At 42.9% G+C, this 23,870-nt stretch overlaps 1 gene segment (V, D, J or C); it reads left to right on the top strand.

Moving 5' to 3' along the window:
- The first annotated feature begins 995 nt into the window (after window positions 1-995).
- The window catches only part of LOC128772890 (immunoglobulin heavy variable 3-74-like), a 52,859-nt gene continuing 29,984 nt past the window's right edge, over window positions 996-23,870 (top strand). The window contains 1 exon segment of the V gene segment in view: window positions 996-1,105. Coding sequence covers window positions 1,060-1,105 — 46 coding nt within the window.

The raw sequence follows: 23,870 nt of genomic DNA, 5'->3' as shown, positions 1-23,870 counted from the left end.
TCTTGTTAACTCTTCACAAATCCATTTTTTTTTCCTAAAAGGCACAAGGGCCACCTACTTTCTTCATTCTCTGGGTGTCATATTATTAGGAAGCTTGTGCACATGCAAAATGAGATTTATTCTCTTCTGTAGATCTGTCTTATGTCAATTGAATCCTTAGACCATACAAAGAACACAGAAGCAAAGAAGGAAAAAGCTTGCTGCTCCTATAAGTTGCAGATGTACCCATAAAAATTCGGTAAGAAAATGAAATAAAGACATGTAAATCAGTAAGAAGAAAATTATTTGTTTGAGAATCACATGAACTTACATATAGTGAAACCTTAGAATCTCCACAAAAAAAGTATTAGAACTAATAAACTCAGGAAAAGTTCAGGGTACAAATCAACATACAAAAATATGTTGTATTTCCACACACCTAAAACATAGTATATGAAAAAAATAACAAAATCACACAATTGAAAATGGCACAAAATGGAGCATCTGTGTGGCTCAATCCGTTAAGGGCCTACTGTTGATTTTGGCTCAGGTCATGATCTCCTGGTTCCTGAGTTTAATTCTAAGGCAGGGTCTGCAATGATTGTGCAGAGCCTGCTTGGGATTCTCTGTCCCCTTCTCTCTCTCTGATCTCTCTCTCCTTCCCTCTATCTGTCACACAAAAATAAACACACATTAAAATATATGGCACAAAATAAAGTATTTAGGATTAAATTTCACTAAAAAGTAAAATAGTATACCAAACATGATGTGCTGGGAGAAAGACATGTAAAATGGCAAACACAGATGAAAAGATCACTGTGTTCACAGATCAGAATTATTTATACTGTCACAGTCCCTTCTGCAAGAAGTGATCCAGAAGTGCCTCTCAAACACTGGTTTTTAATTTGAAACAAATCTAAGTCTGGAGCCTGATATAGAGTCAGAGGATATGCAAATAAGGCCCTCCCTGTGCTGATTAAACCAGTCCGGCTCCAACCCTGCAGCTGGGAGAGGAGCCCCAGCCCCGGGAGTCCCAGGTGTTCCCATTCTGTGATCAGCACAGAACACACACACCTCACCATGGAGTTTGTGCTGGGCTGGGTGTTCCTCGTTGCTCTTTTAAAAGGTAATTCATGGTTAATGAGGGACACTGAGTCTGTGAATGGATATGAGTGAAAGAGTGGATGTGTGACAGTTTCCTGACCAAGATGTCTTGCGTCTGCAGGTGTCCAGTGTGACGAGCAGCTGGTGGAGTCTGGGGGAGACCTGGTGAAGCCTGGCGGGTCCCTGAGACTCACCTGTGTGGCCTCTGGATTCACCTTCAGTAGCTATGGAATGCACTGGGTCCGCCAGGCTCCAGGGAAGGGGCTGCAGTGGGTCGCAAGCATTTATAGTGATGGAAGTAGCACATACTACGCAGACTCCGTGAAGGGCCGATTCACCATCTCCAGAGACAACGCCAAGAACACTCTGTATCTGCAGATGAACAGCCTCAAGACCGAGGACACGGCCACATATTACTGTGCAAGTGACACGGTGAGGGGACCTCACTGGGAGCCCAGACACAAACCTCCCTGCAGGGGGGATCAGCACCACCAGGGGGCGCACACTATGCACAATTCTCCTTTGTGTTCCCAGGAGCAGGTGCAGATGGAGGTTAAAGGAAGCTTTCCTGTCAGGGTCCCACAGGTACAGATTGTTCTCTCTGTGGGAGGGCTTCCTGAACAGGGGAGGCTGGGAACTCCAACTCAAGGGACTAGACAGGGAGCTGATGCCAATATTTCCTCCCACCAATCAGCATGGACAGAATTCAGTGAGCAGCACAGAACCTCCCAGTAGAAGCTAAGCCACTGACACCAAGCTATACCCCCCCCCTTGCCTTCCTCAGGTGCTTCCTTACTAGAGAAAGAGGGCCTGGAAACCAGATCAGCACCGCGCCCCTCCCTCAAAAGACGACATATACCCCCAAAGGCACCAAGTCTACTGACCATATAGTGAGGCATAGCTTCACCTCTAGGGGAAATAGGAATTAGCCTCTTTTAACAGGCAGAACAAACTCACCTGGTTAAAACTCACAACATTGTGGACAATGTCTAAACACTCATCGATGGAGAAAAGGAGAAACTCTGCAGAGGACTTAGCTGAGGGACAGAGCAGCCAATACACAACACCACAGTGCACACAGAATATGCAACAAATGCTTCCTAAAGAGTCAAGCCCTCAACAGCAATTGAACACTTTTCAATAAAGACACTACTCTAGAAGCAGAAAACAAAACAGGATTTTCTAAAACACTTAAGAAAGCAGAGACATAGACATACACCATGATGGAGGAATTCATCCCAAAAGAAAAAACGATAAAAGGTCATTGCCAGGGATATTATTAAAGCACATATAACTAATATGCCTCAAACAGAATTTCTAAAAACTCTCACAAGGAAATAGAATTTTTAACAACTATCATACGGATACTTGCTGTGCTTGAGGAAAGCATAGGAGACATGAAGGAAACCCTTACTGCAGATAGAAATGACCTAAAACCTAGCATGCTGAAATTTTAAATGCTGTAACCAAGATGTGAAACTGATGGTATATAATGACCTCAAGGCGTAAAGCAGATGAATGAGCAAGTGACATAGAAGATAACATTGTGGGGGAAATAAAGCAGAAAGGAAGAGGAAAATTAAAGTATTGCCTCACAAACATATACTTAGGGATCTCAGCAACTCCATAATGTGTAATAAAATTCTTTTCAAAGGAGTCCCAGAAGAAGGAGAGGGAGAAAACAAGGGAAGAAGAGTTATCTGAGTGAATTACCATGGGAAATTCCCCAAAATGGGGAAGGAAACAGACATACACATCTAGGAGGCACAGAGAATGCCATTATTTTAAAAAAGCAGGCCAACACTGAGACATATCAGAGAGAAATTGGTAAAATACACAGAAGAAGGAAAACGCTATAAGCACCAAGACAAAAGAGGTCACTAAATAAACAGGGAAGACAAAAGAAAAGATTATGGCAGATGTATCCACAGAAACCTTCAGGCAAGAAGGGAGTAACATGATATCCACAACATGCACAGTTGAAAATTATGCAGCAAGAATACTTTGTCCAGAAAGGGTCATTCGGACACAAGAAGAGATAGAATTTCCCAGAAAAGCAAAGACCAAAGGAGTTCATGGCCTCTAAACAAGCGCCCTGCAAGAATTATCAAAGGGGACTCTTTGAGTGGAAAAGGAAGACTAAAAGAAACAAAGACTAGAAATAAGCAGAGAAAATCTCCAGAAACAGGGACTTTAGAGATAACACAATGGCAAAAGTTTATATCTATCAATAATCACTGTGAATGTAAAAGGGAAAAATGGTCCAATCAAAAGACAAAGGATATCAGAATGGATTAAAAAAATGCAAGACCTTCTGTACACTACCTACGATAGACTCATTTTCAACCTAAAGCAACTGTAGATGGAAAGTGAGGGGAGGGAGAACAATTTATCAGGCTAATGGACATCAAAAGAAAGGTGTAGTACCATACTCATATCACACTAACTAGATTTTAAACCAAAGTCTGTTACAAGAGATGAGGAAGTCAGTACATCATCATGAAGGGGTCTATCCAACAAGAAGATATAAAGCTTTAAATATTTATACACCAAAAGGGTAAGCACTGATATATACATAAATCAATTAATAAGAAACATCAAAAAACTTATTGATAATAATAAAAGAATAATAATAGAGAACTTCAACACTCCACTTACAACAATGGACACATCACCTAAGCCAAAATTAATAAGGAAACAATGGCTTAGAAAGGCACACTGGACCAAATGGACTTAACAGATATATTCAGAACATTCCACCGTATAGCAGCAGAATACTCATTCTTTCTGACTGCACATGCAACATTCTCCACAACAGATCACATACTATGTCATAAATCAGCTCACTACAAGTTCAAAAAGACTGAGATCATACATGTACATTTTCATACCAAACACTATGAAACGTGAAGTCAACCACAAGAACTTTGGCAACACCACTAATACCTAAGGTTAAAGAACATTGTGGTAAAGAATTAATGAGGTTTTCAGGAAATTAGAGAAGCAATAAAAAATACATAGATGCAAATTAAAATGAAAACATGCCAGTGCCCCATCTGGATGCAGCAAAAGTGGTTGGAAGAGGGAAATATATAGCAATACAGGCCAAACTCAAGAAAGAAGAAAAATCTCAAACACACAACCACTTCACAACTAAAGAAGCTAGAAAATGAACAGCAAATGAACCCTAAAGCCAGCAGAAGGTAAATAAAAAACATTAGAGCATACAAATGATAAAGAAACAAACAAAATATTAGACAGATCAATGAAAATATAAGTTGGTTTTTGGAATCATAAATAAAAATGATAAACCCAAGGCCAGGTTTGCCAAAAACAAAAGAGAAAGGACTAAGTAAATATAACCACAAATGTAAGACGAGAGATCACAACTAATAGCACAGAAATACAATTAGAAGAAAATATTTTGGAAATTTATATGCCAACAAACTGGTCAATCTGGAAGAACTGGATAAATTCCTACAGTAATGTAAACTACAGTAACTGAAATAGGAAGAAACAGAAAACCTGAACTGACTGATAATGAACAAAGCAATTGATCCGTAATCAAAACTCTACTGAAACACAAAAGACCAGGGCCTGATGGCTTCACAGGTGAATTCTACCTGATATTTAAAGAAGAGTGTAAATAATCTATTTAAGTAGCATAGAATATTCTAGTCTTCTCAAACTGTTCCAAATAATAGAAATGGAAAGAAAACTTCCAAACTCATTCTATAAGAACAGTATGACCATGGTTCCAAATCAAATAAAACCCAACTAAAAAGGAGACTTAAAAGCCACTAGCCCTAATGAGCATGGATGCAACAATTATCAAGAAAATAATTGCAGCTTGAATCCAAAAATACGTTAAAATTATCATTTACCACGATCAGGTGGGATTCATTCCTTGGTTGTAAGGGTGGTTCAATATTCACAAATGACTCAATGTCATACAACACATCGATAAGATAAAGGATAAAAACTATATGATCCTCTCAATAGATGTGAAAAAGAGCATTTGACAAAGTACAGCAACCTTTCTTAATAAAAACCCTCAACAGGGCATAGAGGAAACACACCTTAACATCATAAAGACCATATATGAAAACCCCACAGGTACTATCCACAGTAGGGAAAAAACCTTTTCCTCTACTGTCAGGAACACAAGAGGGATGCCCACTCCCATCATTCTACTTAACATAGCTGGAAGTCTTATCCTCACAAACAGACAACAAAAAGAAATAAAGGCATTCAAATTGGCAAGAAAGAAGTCAAACGTTCACTCTTCACAATGACATGACACTCTATATAGAAAACCCAAGAATCCACCAAAATATTGCAAGCACTGATACACAAATTCAGCAAAGTAACAAGATACAAAATCAACATGCAAAAATCTATTGCATTTGTATATAGTAATAATGTAGAAACAGAAAGACAAATCCAAAAAAATTCCATCCCCTTTACAATTGCACCAAAAATAATAGGATAACTAAAGGGTTAAAAGATCTATACTCTGAAAAATACAAACACGATGAAAGAACTGAGGATGACACAAAGAAATGGAAACACAGTCAATGTTCAGGATTGAAGGAGCAAGTATTGTTGACATGTCTATTCTACACAAAGAAACAGGAGACTTTATGATTGCAGACTTCATGGTATATATTACAAAGCAGTAGTCATCAAGACAGTATGCTACAAGCACAAAAGAGACACACAGATCAATAGAACAGACTAGTAAGCCCAGATATGGACTCACACATGTATGGTCACCTCATCTTGAATGAAGTAGGAAAGACTATGTAAATGGAAAAAAAAAAAGACAGTCTTCTCAATGAAGGGTGTTGGGAAAACTGGACCAGAACATGCAGAAGAATGAAACTGAGCCACTTTCTTACACCATACACAAAAATAAATTCAAAATGGGTGAAAGACCTAAATGTGAGACAGGAGACCATCAAAATCCTAGAGGAGAACTCAGGCAGCAACTTCTTTGACATTGGACATCGCAGCTTCTTACTAGACGTGTCTCAGAAGGCAAAGGAAACAATAGCAAACATTAACAGCCAGGGCCTCATCAAAATGAAAAGCTTCTGCACAACTAAAGAAACAATCAACTACTCTAAAAGGAAACCTACAGAATTGAAAAATGTATTTGCAAATGATATATCTCATAAAGCCTTTCTATCCAAAATCTATAGAGAACATATCAAACTCAGCATCCAAAATACAAACAGTCCAGTGAAGAAATGGGCAGAAGACATGACTAGACACTTTTCCAAACAAAGCATCCAGATGGCTAATGAAAAATACTCATCATCACTCAACAACAGGGAAACACAAATCAAAACTTAATGAGATAGGACCTCACAAGTCTCAGAATGGCTAAAATTAACAACTCAGGAAACAACAGATATTGATGAGGATGAGGAGAAAATGGAACCCTTTTATACTCTTGGTGGGAATGCAAAGGGGTGTGGCCATTCCAGAAAACACTTTAAATACTTAAAACTGAAACTACCTTGTACTCCAGTAATTGCTCTACTAGGTATTCACCCAAAGGATACAAAAATTCTGATTTGAGGAGGCACATGCACCCCAATGTTTATAGCAGCATTAACAATGAGAGCCAAAGTGAGGAGAGAGACCAAAAGTCCACCGAGTGATGAATATGCATATATATGTATAGACTAGAATATTATTCGGTCATAAAAAAGAATGAAATCTTGCCATTTGCAAAGATGTTGACGCAGTTAGAGGATATCATGCTAAGTGACATAAGGCAGTCCAAGAAAGACAAGCATGATATTATTTCCTTATATGGGGAATTTAAGACACACAGCAGATGAACATAGGGGAAAGGGAAAAAAAGAGCAAGAAAAAATATAAAAGACTCCAAGGATAGAGAACGAATTGAGGGTTGCTGGAGGACAGGGGTGTAGGGGATGCGTTAATGGATGATGGGGATTAAGTAGGCCAAGTGTTCTGATGCGTACTGGATATGAATGTGGGTGATGAATCAGTGAATTCTACTACTGAAATTAATATCACACAGTATGTAATCTAATAAAAATTTAAACACAAACTTAAAAAGTTAGAAAAGTGGAAAAAAAGGAAGGGAGAAACATTGTCACAAATTGTCGTGAACATGGAATCTAAGGTAGTGAGTCTAACTTCTTGCATTTACTCATTTTATCCCTAACTGCTAGTGGACATTAATTAACATACTCATGACTTTTACAGTGGTTCCAGGTGGGCTGGAATTCAAACCACAGCTGCCCTTCCCAACTCCACTGTGCCGACACCCCATGGGCAACTTGTCCAGACACCTGCACAAGAACCCAGGTTGGACCACAGCAGGGACCCTCATCTGCAGGACTGAAAAGTGTGGAGAGATGACCATTCCTGCCAGGCTCTGGGTTTCCTCCCACGACCTTGCTGGCTCCACTCCCTTTTATTCCTTTCCCTTCTCTTTGAAAAGAAGCATGTCCCCTGTTTCTGGTGCATGAAAGTGAGGGGCTCTGTGTTCTATAAATGTTCAACATGACCGATCACTTACATGGGGACAAATAAAAACCCATATGGTGCAGCCTGTCTCATGGGCTCCTATCACCCAAAGTGGCAGAGTACAAATAAACCTAAATATGCACTTAGTGAAACACTGTACAGCACGTTGCAAAAGCATTAGGACATGAGAAGCCTGGAATAATTCCACAAATGCTGTATGAGCTCCCCTTGGAAGGAAGAAGAAATCTTATACTCCCAAACATGCAAAACAAAAAATAAATGCAGGAAATGATAAAACAGTTTCATGTGTTCTATTCATGAAGTGTCTGACAGTGACAATGCACAGAATGAATTGTCAGCGTTTCGCATAGAATTGTGAAGGAAACATCTTGAGTCATGAACTTGGTTGTGGGCACAGAGCTCAATGGCTCCTGACACATATAGAAACCCCAAAACTTGGAAAGGTTAACGTGTTTTTTGGCCCCGGAGCACATCTATCAAATCTGATAAACAATCTGTCCAAAAAGACACACACAACATATCTTGTGAAACTTGAGTTCAATTTCAGCATGAGAACAGAATTTCCATATATTATGAAAAAACCATGCCATGAAAATGAGTTACTACACACTATAAACTTAAAAACAAACAACAGAGACCAGAGACCAGTTAGCGAATAAGTCAGCATTGAGAGACACCAGAAAAAAAAAAAAAAAAGATTTTAGTTATATTGTAAATCAAGAAATTACTGGGGTGCCTGCGTGGCTCAGTCAGTTAAGCATCTGACTTCAGCTCAGTTCACAATCTCACGGTTCATGGGTTTGAGCCCCGTGTCTGTTTCTATGCTTACAGCTTGGAGCCTAGAGCCTGCTTCTGATTGTGTCTCCCTCTCTCTGCCTCTCGCCCACTTGCACTCTCTCTCTCTCTGTCTCAAGAATAAAAATTTAAAAAAAAAAATTATCAGTCACAAGCAATCAATCATTATGAAAACCAAAATTATACCTAAGAACCAAAGGCCCATAAAAAGAAATAGTATAAATGGGCTTTGTGAAAATCAAATAATTTTTTTTTCTGAACACGTGGCAATCAATAGTAGTAAGACAAGTTACGGAGGAAAAGACAATATTCACAAATTGCATAACCACCAAGGGACTTGCATCCCGAATATGCTAAGAACCCTCAACAGTCAATAGGAAGAAAGGAAACAACACTCTATAAAACAAGCACAGCCTTGCGTAGTAAACATCCCATCCTAGAGGTTAAGGACACATTAGGTAAGGACAGGAAAAGACTCTTCACACCATCAACTGTCAAGGAAATTCAAATCAAGAATGCAATAGATGCCCTATGCACTCATCCTGAGGGCTCAGGTATGAAGGGAACACTGGCAACACCATCCAGGTGAGTATCCAGCACACGTGGGGCCTCAAACACTGCAGGTAGGAATGAAACACGAACACCAGCTCTGGAAAACTGTTGGCTGTTGCTTATGTAATTATACATGGATGACTTAACATGTAACCTGGAAATACCACTCCCGAGTGTCTGCTCCAGAGTGAAATCCCATGCTCACAAAATAAATGGTGTGTAAATATTTATAGCATCTTAGTGTTAGAAGCTAGGAATAAGGCAAAAGTCTTTCTAAATAAAAAGGAATAAACCAAGTATGAAACTTCCATCAATGGGATGCTTTGCCACAGAAATGTGACGCTATTGATGCAGAATTGAAACTAGGAGAACCTCAAAGACATGATATGAGGGAAGGGAAGTCGTCTCAAAGACTACAGAGGTGGTGTGGCCTGGGACATTCACACAGCCAGCCCAGATGACAGTGTTTGGCTGGGTTTCTTTATCTCTTTCTGCCCAACATTCACATGATAAGTTCCTCTGCCTCATGTTGAATGCTGTCCTGCGCTCAACAATGCTCTCATGTTTCAACTCTCCACAGACTAAACCCTACAACCTCGGACTCCTCTGAATGGAGAGTTGTTGAGGCCATAATCTGACATGTGTTCTGACAGGAGCTGTTCCCTCCACTGTCCCTGGCTCTGGCTCTCTCCTGCAGGTGAGGAGGAGTAGGTTAGGAATACTCCACTGAAACCATCTGTCTCCTGCACCTGACTCTCCCACAACATGAGGCCCAGACCTTCCTCACCCTCATCTGTAAATGAAGTCAGTTATACTGAAACAGATTTGCACCTTGGTTTAGTGGATTGCTCCAGCTCCCCCCTGCCCTGGGCAAAACTCTGCAGCTGCAGGTGGGGACAAAATGAGGGATCAGTTTAGGGGTGAGTGGCAGCTGCACTTCTTTGAGCCTTGCTTGTCCTAGTGGCATGAGACCCCTGCCGTACAAGTCAGGTCTGGGGCGACCAGGCTCCCAGCATCCCGAGTGGACTGTGCCCAGGGCAGAGCTTCCTTCCTGGGAGTGGGGCTGCAAACAATGAGTGAGTCCCACATCTCAGTGGCACCTGCTGGGGCTTGGCCTCAACAGCAAACAGCTTAGGGCCACTGACATCCTGTCCCTCTGGGAAAGAGTCCTCTGAACAGGAGCTGGTCACCAGGAACCCTGGTATTGGTTGCAACAGTCTGGAGGGGAGGTTGCAGCCAGGCTCAGTGGCACATGCCTATAGTCCCAGCTCCTTGCACTGGAGTTTCCATTTGCTGAGCTGGGGTGGGGAAGGAAAGGCACATACCTTAGCTTAAAATTCTAGCTTTGCCGTCTGTCAGTATATTTTCTGGAATAAATGTTTCTTCATGGGCTCTATGCCAAGAAGGCCATTTGCAGACACTGTAAATACATCATTTGAGATTTTATTCATATTCCACATAGTAAACATTCAATGTAGTATTACTTTCAGGTGTAAAATATAGCGATTCAACATTTCCATACAACACCCAGTGCTCATTATGAGTGCGGCCCTGCAACCCCATCACCTACTTCCCCAAACCTCCTCCCACGTTCCCTCTGGTAACCATAAGTTTGTTTTGTATAGGTAAGAATCTGTTTTGTTGGGTTTATATGTTCCATGGCTTAAGCCTAAGACTCTTGATTTGGGTTCATGTCTTGATATCATGGATTCTGAGATCAAGCCCCATTTTGGTTTCTGCACTGACAGCAAAGAGACTGCTTGGGATTCTCCTTCCCGCTTCCTCTGCTCCTCGCCCCATTCTATCTCAACATAAATTTAAAAACATTGAAAAAAGTTTATTTCTTGGTGTAGCTCTTCTCTCTTCTTTGTCCCATTTCCCATTTGAAGTTTCTTAAATTCTACATATGAATGAAAGCATATATTTGTCTTTCTCTCACTTGTTTCAGTTAGCATAATACTCTCTAACTCCATCCATATCATTACAAATAGCAAATGTCATTCCTTTCAGGGCTGAGAAACATTCCAGTGTATGAGTATGAGTGTGTGTGTGTGTGTGTGTAGATATACCACATATACTTTATCCATTTATGAGTCAATGCTTACTTGGGCTGTTTCCATAGCTGGGCTGTTTTTGATAGGGCTGCTATAAATATAGAGTTGCAATCCCCTTTAAATTAGTACTTTTGTATCCTTTGGGTAAATACCTAGTAGTTCAATTGATCAATCATAAGGTAGTTATATTTTTAGCATTTTCAGGAATGCCCATGCTGTTTTCCAGACAAGCTGCACCAGTTTCCATTCCCACAAGCAGTGCAAAAGTGTTCCTCTTTCTCTGTATCCTCACAAACACCTGATGTTCCTTATGTAGTTGAGTTTAGTCATTCTGACAGGAGTGAGTTGATATTTCGTTGTAGTTTTGATTTATATTTCCCTGATGATGAGTGATGTTGAGCATCATTTCATGTGTTTATTGGCCATCTGTATGTTGCATTTTGGAAAGTCTATTCATGCCTGCCTTCTGCTCATTTTTTAATAGGATTATTCAGTTTTGGAGCTGAATTTTATACTACATACAGAAAACCTAAAAAACTCCACCAAAAAAACCCCACTAGAACTGATACAATAAACCAGTAAAGCTGCAGCATACGAAATCAACATACAGAAATTTGTGCATTTCGATACAACAATAATGAAGAAGGAGAAAGAGAAATCAAGGAATTTATCCCATTTACAATTACACAAAAAAACATAAGATACCTAGAAATAACCCTCACTAAAGAGTTACAAGAGCTTTACTCTGAAAAACCTGGGACATTTATGGTACAAATTGAAGAAGACACAAAGAAATGGAAAAATATTCCATGCACATGGATTAAAACAAAAAACATTGTTAAAATGTTGATACTACCCAAAGCAATCTAGACATTCAATGCAAATAATTCAATGCAAATATCCCTGTCAAATAATACAAGCATTCCTCACAGAGCTAAAACAAATATTTCTAAAATTATCATGGAACCACAAAAGACCTTGAACACCCAAAGCGATCCTAAAAAAGAAAAAAATGGAGGCATCACAATTCTGGGTTTCAAGCTATATTACAATGCTGTAGTCATCAAGACAGTACGGTCCTGGCACAAAAAGAGACACATAGATTAATGGAACAGAGTAGAAAACCCTTAAATGGACACATAACAATATGGTCAACTAATCTTCGTCAAAACAGGAAACAGTATCAAATGGAAAAATGACAGTCCCTTCAACAAAGGGTGTTGGGAAAACTGGACAGCAACAGGAAACTCTAATGGAACTGGACCACTTTCTTACAATATACACAAAGACAAATTCAAAATGGATGAAAGACCTAAATGTGAGACAGGAAACCATCAAAATCCTAGAGGAAAACACAGGCACCAAACTCTTTGACCACGGTCAGAACAACTTCTTACTGGACATGTCCCAGATGCAAGGGAAACAAAAGCAAAAATGAACTATTGGGACCTCAAGATAAACAGCTTCTGTACAGCAAAGACACAATCAACAAAACTAAAAGGCAACTGACAAAATAGGAGAAGATATTTGCAAATGGCATTATCAGATAAAGGCTTAGTATCCAAAATCTATAAAGAACTTCTCAAACTCGACACTGAAAAAAAAACAAATAATCTGGTGAAGAAATGGTCAGAAGACATGAATAGACATTTTTCAAAGAAGACTTCCAGATGGCGAAATGACACGTGTAATGAGGCTCATTGTCACTCCTCGTCAGGGAACATAAATCAAAACCACAATGAGATAACACCTCACACCTGTCAGGATGGCTGAAATTAACATGGTGGGAATGAAAGCTGGTGCAGCCATTCTGGAAAATAGTGTGGAGATTCCTGAAAAAAATTAAAAATAGAACTATCCTGTGATCGAGCAATTGTTTTACTAGCTATTTATCCAAAGGATACCAAAATGCTGATTCGAAGGGGCACATGGACCCCAATGTTTATAGCAGCCCTATCAACAACAAGCAAATTGTGGGAGAGCCCAAATATCCATCAGGAGATGAACACATAAAGAAGAGGTGGTAAATATATACAATGGAATATTACTCAGCCATCAAAAAGAATGAAAATGTGTGTGGAACAACAACGTATTAACCTAAGTGAAATAAGTCAGTAAGAAAAAGTCAAATATCATATGATTTCATTCATATGTGGAATATAAGAAACACAACATAGGAGAAGGAAAAATAAAATAAGAGAAAAACAGAGAGGGAAGAAACAGGAAGAGACTTAAATACAGAGAACAAACTGAGGGGAAGTGGGGAAGTTGGGCTAAAAGGGAGATAGGCATTAAGGAGGGCACTTGTTGAAATGAGAACTGGGTGTTATATGTACGTGATGAATCACCAAATTCTACACCTGAAATCAATACTACACTGTAGGTTAACACACTTAAATTTAAATTAAAAATATTACAAGAAAATTAAATACATACATATATGAACTCTTGGGAGTACCTCAAAATAGCAAATTCTGCACAGTGAAGGAAACAATAAACAAAACTAAAAGACAACCTATGGAATGGAAGAAGATACTTGTAAATGGCATATCCCCAGGGCTAGGATCCAAAGTATGTACATTTTTTTAAATTATTTTCACTTATCAGTACAGAGTGTGTGCCCATGCATACTTTGTGTGAGAAGCAAAACTCGTGTATTGTGGTAAGATCTCAGTGAAACTGAGATCCACCCTCTTCACTAAATTTTAACCGTACAGTACAATATTGTTAAGTACACATGTAATGTTGTGGAGAAGACCTCTAGAACTTAGTCATCTTGCATAACAGAATATCACACACCTTGATATCTAACCCTCATTGCGCCTCTCTGCCAGCGCCTGGCAACTGCCACTCCACTCTGTTTTATTGTTATCAAATCCCGAATTCAGCTACCTGTTGCTGGAAAGGTCAACATTCAAAGTTTGAGTTTTGGTAGGAAAGGAATTTGAGCTTTATGCACAAAGCCAGCCACTGGTAAGAATGCAGACTCCTGTCCAAAAGCCAACTCTGAGGTTTCTCCCTGACGCAGGGGGTTTTAAAGGAGGAGAGCATATTTAATCAAACAAGGGAGTTCCATGGTTGATAACGTCTTTTGATCATGTGCAGACTCCACGGTGCAAGCTGCCAAAGTTACCTCCACTCCCTGGCATCTCCAGCTGAGGAGGGAACCACACATGCATGGGAGGAGACTGCCAGAGGCCAGGAAAGAACCCCAATAAGGGATTAGAGCGGAAAACCCCTGGGGCTCACACATGGTCAGCAGTACTTTCTGTTCTCCCCAGCTGGCATAAAAAAAATACTAAAATACAACCTTGTACTTCACCAATCATGACAGAATACTGGGAAATGTTTCCTCAGTAAACTCAGAGGAAGCTTCAAACCAAAAACCAAAGGATCAAATGGCTTGAAAACTAATGTCTAACCAGAATGAGACATGAAAAACGACGAAGCTATTTTTTTAGTCACCTATAAAGGTAAAATTGACAATGTCCACCTCCACATCCCAAGGAAGTAGGAAGCATTGGTCTCCATAATGAGGAAAAGCAGTCATCCATAGAAAGTGACCCAGCAGTACCACAGGACATGGAATTGGTAGAGAAGTACAGGGTGTTAAAATTTCATATCCCATATTCACTAGCTGGAGGAAAGATGGAATGTGTTGAATACAGCCATGTCTCTGGGTCCAAGTCCTTACTATGTCCATGTGAGCACGGCTTGAACTGGCTCACCTACTTCTCCCACATCCACCCCAGCTGAACTGTTGTGCAGGGTCACACAATGCCACACCCTGGGAATGTTACCTAAACCCACAAGTGGATCCCAGGTGCAGGGGACTGGCCACCTGGTACAGCCCTCTGTTCTGTCAGATGGCCTAGACCTCACTTTGCTGAGGATCCTCCACTTATCCACTCTCACTGGCAGATGTCCCTGAGCAGGGGCATGAGGGTGGCAGAGGGCCAGGTCACCTTGAGGGCACCCCTCTTGCAGTTTGCATTCTGGGCAGTGCTGGCTCCTGTCCAGGGTTCTCAAGGTCGTCCCTCATGGCGCTACATCTCCTTGAGGTGGTAATTACAAAGAAGGAGCTGCACAATGGCAAGGGCATTCAGATGACTGGTTGGCTGTCCTGTAGCCTGTGTTTTGGGACAAGAGACCCGTTATCCACATGTGGCCAAAGAAACCCTTTAGGTCCAGACATCTGCTGATGATCACTCAGGATGATCAGGGAGACTTGCAGATGGACTACCCCTCCATGCCTCCAGACTGTTACTACCTCGGCTACCTGGAGGAGATTCCTCTTTCCATGGTCTCCATGGACACGTGCTATCAGGGCCTTGAAGGTATCATGAAGTAGGATGACCTTGCGTATGAAATCAGACACATCAGCGATTCCCAACATTTGAACACATTGTTTCTCAGATAGTGGCAGACACCAATGCAACGGGACCTACTTATAACCTGGGATATAAGGAGGATAGGGACCCCCGTTCCTCAAGGAAATGCCAGTACAGTCCTCAGGATCTCTAGTAAGTTGTAGTCATCCCATCACGGAATTCTGCTCTCAGTTCCAAAACAATATATAGTGTGTTCAACCACAGGTCAAAAGGTGCCCAATTCCTAATAAGGCTAGTTAGCTTAATTGACTCATTGTTTCATGGGATTCATGTAAGTTACTATATTGGTTTCATGATAATTTATAATGAGAGAGATCCAGCTAACATGGGCAAATATGTGTTGCATCAGAGTCCGTTTTTTTCGATACTATGAGTCCAAGGGTTTTTGAATTCTTAAACCACATTCATCCTTAGTTGTGATTCGAAATGGATCCCATGAAGTTAATTTCAGTCCAGTTGTATGAAGTATATGCCATCCACAAAGCCCCATCGTGATGGGTTATTTAGGCAGACATTATTTACTCATGTCTGTGATAGCAACACATCAGATTGCAAAAAATATTGGTTTGTGGGTTGACACTGATGAATATGCTTGCCAGAAAAGGTCCAACTGCATTAGGACCCAATTCTCTTGTATACCTGAAGCTTTCAGGAAGTGTTCCTTCATTCATATACAGCACAAAATTAGTGGCAGATTAGGCAAGTGCCTCTTCAACAACTGAATGGTGCATTGAAATAAAAGCCTGACCCACAATCATTTCGGAAACTACTTAGTTGACCCAGGCAAGCATTGTGACTGCAGCTCCTTAGAGCAGTGCTATAGCAATCTATGCTCTATGAGTGATAGTATTTTAACCTCTGGGGACAAATGTAATACAGGCAGATGCTATACAAACTGCACCGATTTCGATGCTGGGACACTTGGCAGGCCAATCCAAAATATATGTGATCTTCCAGAGTCCTGCCGTGGGGTGTCCTTGTCAGGCCCTGAGGACTTCCATATGCAAGATGGAACCCCGTGCACTGAAGAGGGCTGCTGCTATCATGGGAACTGCACTCACTGCATTATGCACTGTCAAGAAATCTTTGCAAAAATTCTGGAAAGGTGAAGATGTCTGCTAGACCATAAATCAAAAAAGCAGCTGACATGGACACTGCAGAAGACCCCGGGGAATTCAACACTGAACCCTGTTCCCACACAGACGTGCCGTGTGGAAGGCTGCAGTGTAGCAATATCACACATCTCCCTCAGCTGCAAAAGCATGTTGGATTCCATCCATCTGAGATCTCAGGGTTCTGGTGTTTGCGGCTGGGTTCATGTCATAGCACAACCGATATTGGTCATGTGAAAACTGATATGTCATGTGTTCCTGGAAACATCTGTCAGGACACCTACTGCAGTCGCCGTGTGGCTCAGCTGAATTATGACTGTATCCCAGAGAAATGCAGTCACAGAGGGTCGTGCGACACTAACAGGAACTGCCATTGCCACATAAGCTGGGATCCTCCATGGTGCACTGGACGAGGCACTGGTGGGAGCACAGGCAGTGGACCCCTCCAACAAGAATGCGGCCAGTGAGGCAAAGTCATGAATCCCTGTTATATCTCAGAGTGGTTTTTGGTCCCATTTAAGCCATAATAGTTGCATTCCTTGTGTTGTCGCCACAAATGTCAAATTATCAACCCCGAGAAAGTTAAGGGACTGATTGTTGCTGACGACAATCCATAATTAGCCTCCTCACTGCTGAACAACTACAGGCAGTCCAACTGGCACATGTGTGAAAATACAGTAATGAGGCTGCAGAGCTGATATCCACGTTTCGGGGGTCTGCAGGAGACACAGGGGTCCACAGGCACATCACGGCTCTGACACACATCTCTCATGGCTCACTGACCAGAACGCTGAAATAAAACTTAAACACTGCATGCTTGTGGCCTCTACGTATATATCTAAGCTTCCAAGAGCCCAAACTGAGCCCGAGATTATGTGCAGAGGACCTGAGTTTGCATCTGGGTCTTGAACTGAGGTATATGCTTCCAGAATTAAGAGACGTTCACACAAGCTCTTTCAGGGACAAACTCATGAGTTGTCTCCAAAACTGTGCGGTTGCACACTGAACATTTTCTCATTCTCCAGGTAATCTGTCTTCCCCCAGTCCCAATGTGGGTTCAGGATAATGGAGGGCTACCACCCACCCACACTGCCCGTTCCAACTAGAGTGTCTGTGGGCTATGAGGGAAGGGGACTGGCATTAGGTACCACCTAGCACAAGCTGTGCCTCCCTGAGGACAAAATTTCCAAATGTGGGAGACTGAGACCATGAGACTGAATGGAGCACCCAATGAAATGAATCAGAAAGGCAGGCACAAGTGCCTATGGATGACTCTGGCATCCAGTTGGAGCCCGATGAATGTGAATCCCTGCTCTCTTTCTCTTGCCTACTTTTCAGTGAGTTTAACCTTAGATAAGGATCTGCCTAGGATTCCCACTTTGGCTTTCTGAGAGCCTTCTTGAATAACCACACAGAGGTGAGCCTGTGAAAAGTTAGGGACTTCAGCCCCATCCATTCTCAAGTAATCAGGTACTTGCTACCCTGTTTTCTATGTCCTGATCACTGGGACTGTGGGAAGGAGGTCTGCCCTTCCCAAGGTCCTTGTGTACCCTTGCTTCTGAGCCCTGTGAGTCATAAATCCTGTGCCTCCATTTCCTTTGTTGGGGGTGCACTGAAACGCCACCTTGAGCCAGAGGGCCCCATGCATCTCAGGTATCCAAAGCCAGAGCTCAGATGCCTAGGGAGCCACCTGTCCACCCCCTGAGCAATGGCTCTTGCCTAATCCTTCAGCAGGATACAGTCTACATGTTCTTAATTCTGTACAACAGCTGGGGTCCCCAACACATTTGTCCCCAGGGATGGGATTGGGGGTCTAGGTGGTGCCCTCCAACAATGTGTTACCACTGAGAATGGCTCACTCGTTCCTCACCCCCACATCTCAGCTGCTCTGGGAAAGAGCTGGAGCTTGCTGGTGGTCTGTAGCTTTGCTTTGGGCTGATGCCACGTGTTGCCAGAAACCCCCATCCTAAGTTACCAGTGCCATAAAAGGTCAGACTCCCTGCAGAGACCAACAATCAGGCACCATCCTAGGGTTCCAGAGGTGTGTATTTCCTACTCATCTCCAAGTGAGATATTGCTGGACACCGAAGACCATATCCCTAGATTAGTGTCGAAGAAGACGCCAGCTGCTGGGTCCACTGTGTTGCAACCAGTACCCTGGTGTTGTGCTTGCTTAGCCATGCCTACCTAGTGATAGAGGCAACTCTACCAGGAGCATCATGTCTCCCTGGGCGGAGGACATGACCAAGGCAACCTCCCCCTACTGGCTGCATTCCTCACTGCTGCTGACAATGGCTCCCTACTTAACAGGTGTTGTCGGGGACACCTCAGTGTGGGAGGCCTCAGCACACGTGTCTGGGAAGAGCTAATTTCTATCCCAGGTCCTCCCTGTCAAGACCACTACACCAACATATCCATGGACCAGTGTGAAAGAGAGAAATGGTGACAGGCACTACACCATCATGAAAATGCAAGGTTTCCTGGAATCATTTATCCAAAGGGAGGGAGACAAGGACATTGATTGGCTCTAGTGGGTCTTCACAATTGGCTTCAAGCTGTTGCTTTAAGCACTTGACATACTACAGCTGTCTGGATTGGTCCAAGTGCCCCAGATTCATAAATCACTGAAAAGCTCAAGGTATCAACGGCCTGTTTACTTAGAGACAACCTACGGAGCTTCCAGTCTTTTCATTGTATCAAAAGCTATGGCAATCACCCCAAGGCACATGGCAAGAGACACACACCAAGGAAAAAGGGGAAGGCTCTGAGGAAGAGGCTCCCTAGGGCCCCAGAGTCCACAGAGGTAGGAAGAAAGAAGCTCTGATTCTCCGGACTTGGATTTTTATGGCACGACAGCACAGGCCCACTGGGAGAGGTCAAGCCCAGGTGATGCAATCCAACTCTAAGATAGAATGGGGACAATTCAATGGGTGTGGGTTTTGGGTTTTGTTTTGTTTTTGCCTTATGTCATGCGCCCATGAGCCCTTGTCCATTTCCACGTGGGGGAGAGGCACGTGACAACAGAATCTAAGGAGTTCTTCTTGAAGAACCACTCTGATCTTAAGCCTTGTGTCAATACAATTCATGGAAATACCAGCTGTAGTGTAGCAGGCATTAGCATGCATGCCATAGTCAGATGTGAAAAGGAGAATTTTCAAGAATCCCAAGGCTTCTTTGCTGCAAATGCTGATGGGATCACCACCTCCATAGATAGGAGCCCACAGGAGGGTCCCAGCAGTGCCCCATTCAAGGGGTGGAACTTCAACCCAGATCTCTTGCTCTAGAGATGATGCCCACACTTCTCTTTATGCACAGCTCTGAGAAGAGGGGTCCCTAGTGACTTAATCTCAGGACAGCCTGAACACAAGTCAGAAACTTTGATCAGACTCTTTGGGATCTTCGAGAGAATGCTGTTCCTACCCTTCGGGTGGGTGCCATCACATCTCTTGACAGGACAGCCCTGGTAGTAGGGAGCTGGGATCCCAGTGGGTGGGGAGATGCCAAGGCCCCTGCCTAGGGACCTGGAGGTTTGTGGAGTATGTCCTTCCTCCTGGGACAACTGCCCCTACACTTCTGTAATTACCGTGTAGGACACAGACACAGAGAACACTTTATTTCTCTCATTGACCCTGAAGCCAAGGTACAGTGCTTCCCAGGAACCCCTCCAAATATAAGTGTGGTGCCTTTTAGTTTACCAGGTATAAAGGGAGGGATAGTAGAAGGGTCTCAACATAATTTTGATGTCACTATTGGAAAAATCTTTACTGAATCTCTTTTACCAACGGTGGCCCCTTTGACCCTGCATTGTCTTCCTAATGGTGTGGATGCCCTCACATGCCATCAAGTCCAGTGGAAACAAACCCAGTGCCTGGCTTTCCTGGGGGGAGCTACATATCAAGAGTCTGTAGGACTGCAAATTGCACCCCCCACATCCATTTAAGACAGTATATGTACATCAATATTGTGTGCAATAGAGGACTGAGTAATTGCACCCCATAATTCAAGATTTCCTAAAGGAGCGGGGACATTAAGCACACCATTTCTCCTTTCAGTCTACCCACTTGACGGGCATTAAAGCCCCCTCCTAACAGGTGGCGCTTTACACTTGACTACTGAAATGTAAATTCCCAGCTGTCCATAAGATGGCTCACATTCCCAAGACTGTCTAGGCAGTTGAGGGTATCTCAAGAGCCACAGGGGAGACTCTGTCATGACTGAGCTAGCCAGTATGTCCCATTCAGCATCGATGACCAAGGAGTCCCAGCCACAGTCTGCTCTCAACCTGTACATCTCTATCCTGCTGCCTTGGGAATTCCTAACAGGCCAAAGAGTGCCAAGATGTTAGGCTGACCAGCTCATGTAGAGCCTGTCATGAGTTCCCACTGGTCTGGGCAATTGAGGGTCACTGTCACTGGTCAATTATCATACATTCCTGAAAGTTTGTGAGACATGGGAGGCCTGCAGTCCTTCAGCAGCTATAAGGTGGGTTTTGTCACCTGACTGAGCTACTCCAGATTTTCGGTCTACTCTCATATGACTTGTGCTGTTAGGCAGCCTTACCTGGAAGTGGCTGAGCTATGCCACTTGATGCACAGGTAGTCTGAGTGCCAATGAAACATTTTGGGATCTAGAAAGTGTTTGTGCCATGGGGGTTATGCTGGAGCACCTAGTGACCATCTGGCACCAGACTGCCTTGCTATGTCACCGAGAGAGAGAACATAGCACCATGACTGTCTTCATACAAAGGGAAATATTCTCTCCCAATACTTCACCTGAGCAAAGGACCATCCTGAAGCTTCCATCAAAGTTGTGGTCCCAATCAATGCAGTGGAAGGAAATGCAGAGAGACATTGTCGTTCTGGTTGTGGATACCACACCCTTCCATTTGTCCATCCACATGGTGCATTCACCTGCTTACATTGGCAGGAAATAACACTACTTTGGGTGCTTACTTGCTATCCCGATGACAAAACAATTGACAATCAGACTGATTATTTACTGTAGACGGGACTTGGAAAACTGGTGTAAGGGTCTGTGTCTGACCTGCTGAGATAACTACGCAGGTGAAAGGGGCAGATGCAGTCTGAAGACAGACAGTCATAGAGGTTCAGAGGGAGAGCAGGAAATGTAGTCAGTCTTTTAATAGTGGGGAAAAGGGTAGGCTCCAGTTTTAAAAGGTTTTTTTTTTCCTGACAGGAAAGAGCCGGAAGATGAAACTAGGTGGAAATGCAGTTTTTTGATCCATGACCTACTATGTGATGCCATGTGCTTCTGAAGCCTGGGAATTGGCTCTGGGAATCCTTACCAATGGTCATCATGGGGATGGTCATCCACGGTCTTGACAATGGCGATCTGGAACTATTTTGTGCAGCTTGCGTGAATCCAGAAGAATCTTTCCCTTATTCTGATGGCAGTGTAGTCGGTTAGGGGTTCGTCATAAGGTCCCTCTCAGCAAGGTGGCACTGGGTGCTCTCTGAAGACCTGATGAGCGTCCCATATTCTGTAGAAAGGGTGGCAAGGCTAGTCAGTGGCAGAGGCCATGTTCTTATTGTCTGTGGATGATATGACCCAAGGGTACCTGTTACTTCTTGGACATGGCTATGCATGGCATCAACTTGGTCATATAAGTTATCATGAAGTTCACCCAATCAGTAAAGAAAGGGTTAAGGATTCCTTTAGAAAATACTGTTGCAAAGGGGGTCAGTCCCTGCCTGCTATTTGGAGCATTCCAAATCTCATTAAGGGCCAAGGACAATGATTCTGGATGTTCCAGGCCCGTTTCCAGGCAGATTTTCCCTGAAGGAATTTTGTGTCTAGTTTTTCATGTTCCATATCTGTTCTCCTAATCCACACATCCTCATCGTCCTCTTCTGTGATGATTAAGGATGATGTGGGGTATGAAATTCTAATTATCACCCCCAAGTCTTTGCAAGTATGTAGTTTGTCTATGTGCTGAACTGAGTTCCTTGGTCTGGCTAAATCCATAATGGAATGGCAAATCCAGGAACCATTTCAGGCATTACATTCTTTACCACAGTCGTGGCATTGGCATGTCCAGTCAGACAGCATCAGTCCATCCACCAAACATGCAGCCATTAACCAAAGAGGAAGCCAATTTGTCAAATCCATCTGGAGAGCCCCAGTGGGTAGGGAGGGTCTAGAGGGACTCCCTGGGGCCTGCTGATATTACACAAAACTTGGAGAGATTTACAAGTAGTGCCCTGGGAAATAATTTAGTCAGAGGTTTAGTGGATGCCTGGGAAGAACCCGCTGTCTCTCTGTTTCTTAATTATCCCATCTGATGGGGCTGGTGCAAGACCAAAGGAGAGAAGAAAGGGGCCTCAGGAGGCCCACTCAACCCCGATGTACACCCCATCTGATCATTATCTGTCCACCTGTCTTTTCGCATTGTGAGGAACTTACATGATAAACAATAGTCCAAGTCAAGGAAAAAGGCAGGCTTCTAAAGTGAAGGAAAGGACAGGGGCCTCTGATCTTGGCTGTGTATTTGACAGCCTTGTGAGCTCTGTCAGTCGCTGGAGAGATAGTGACAGTCTCCTCACGGTTTGGGCTGGAGAGTGACTGTTAGCAATTTTAGCAGAAAGATCAGTTGCGTATAATAGGGCAGCAATTATAGGCCTGCTGGCAAAATGTCCTCTGTCCTCTGGTACTCATGGCGGTTAGGACCTGTTGGATCTCCAGAGGGTGCCAACAGCCCTGAGACTCCAGCGTATGTCTGAAATGCCTGTGAATAGTGGCGGTCTTTCCCTTTGCAGATGTGCAAGCTTGGGAAAACCTGGGAGTGCAGTGGCTTAGGCTGATTTCACAGCAGGCAGAGAGGACGCCTGGAGTACTTCTAGTAGGGACACTGGCCTGAGTGGCTCCTATGTTTCCCCACATACAGAAGCTGTCACAAAACAGAAGTCAGGGTGGGGCACCTGGGTGGCTCAGTTGGTTAAGCTATGGACCTCAGCTCAGGTCATGATCTCGCAGTTTGTGAGTTCAAGCCCTACATCGGGTTCTGTACTGACAGCTCAGAGCCTGGAGCCTACTTCAGATTCTATGTCTCCCCCTCTCTCTACCCCTCCCCTGCTCACGCTCTGTGTCTCTCTGTCTCTCAATAAGAAATAAATGTTAAAGAAAAAAATTTTTTTAAAAAAAATAGAACTCAGGGTTGACGACCAGATGTCCCGGAAACCATTCCTGTAGCTGAGGGCAATCGTGTGGAATGAAGTAGGGTCTCCCCTTTTAAATGTTTTTAATGTTTACTTATTTTTGAGAGAAAGAGTGTGAGTTGGGAGGAGCAGAGAGGGAGGGGGACACAGAATCTGAAGCAGGCTCCAGGCTCTCAG

This window comes from Panthera pardus, unplaced genomic scaffold (genome assembly GCF_024362965.1).
Source record: "Panthera pardus isolate Hobbes unplaced genomic scaffold, ASM2436296v1 HiC_scaffold_24, whole genome shotgun sequence".
Taxonomy (NCBI): domain Eukaryota; kingdom Metazoa; phylum Chordata; class Mammalia; order Carnivora; family Felidae; genus Panthera; species Panthera pardus.
The sequence above is the reverse complement of the archived record's forward strand: the minus strand, read 5'-3'. Positions and strand labels throughout refer to the sequence as shown.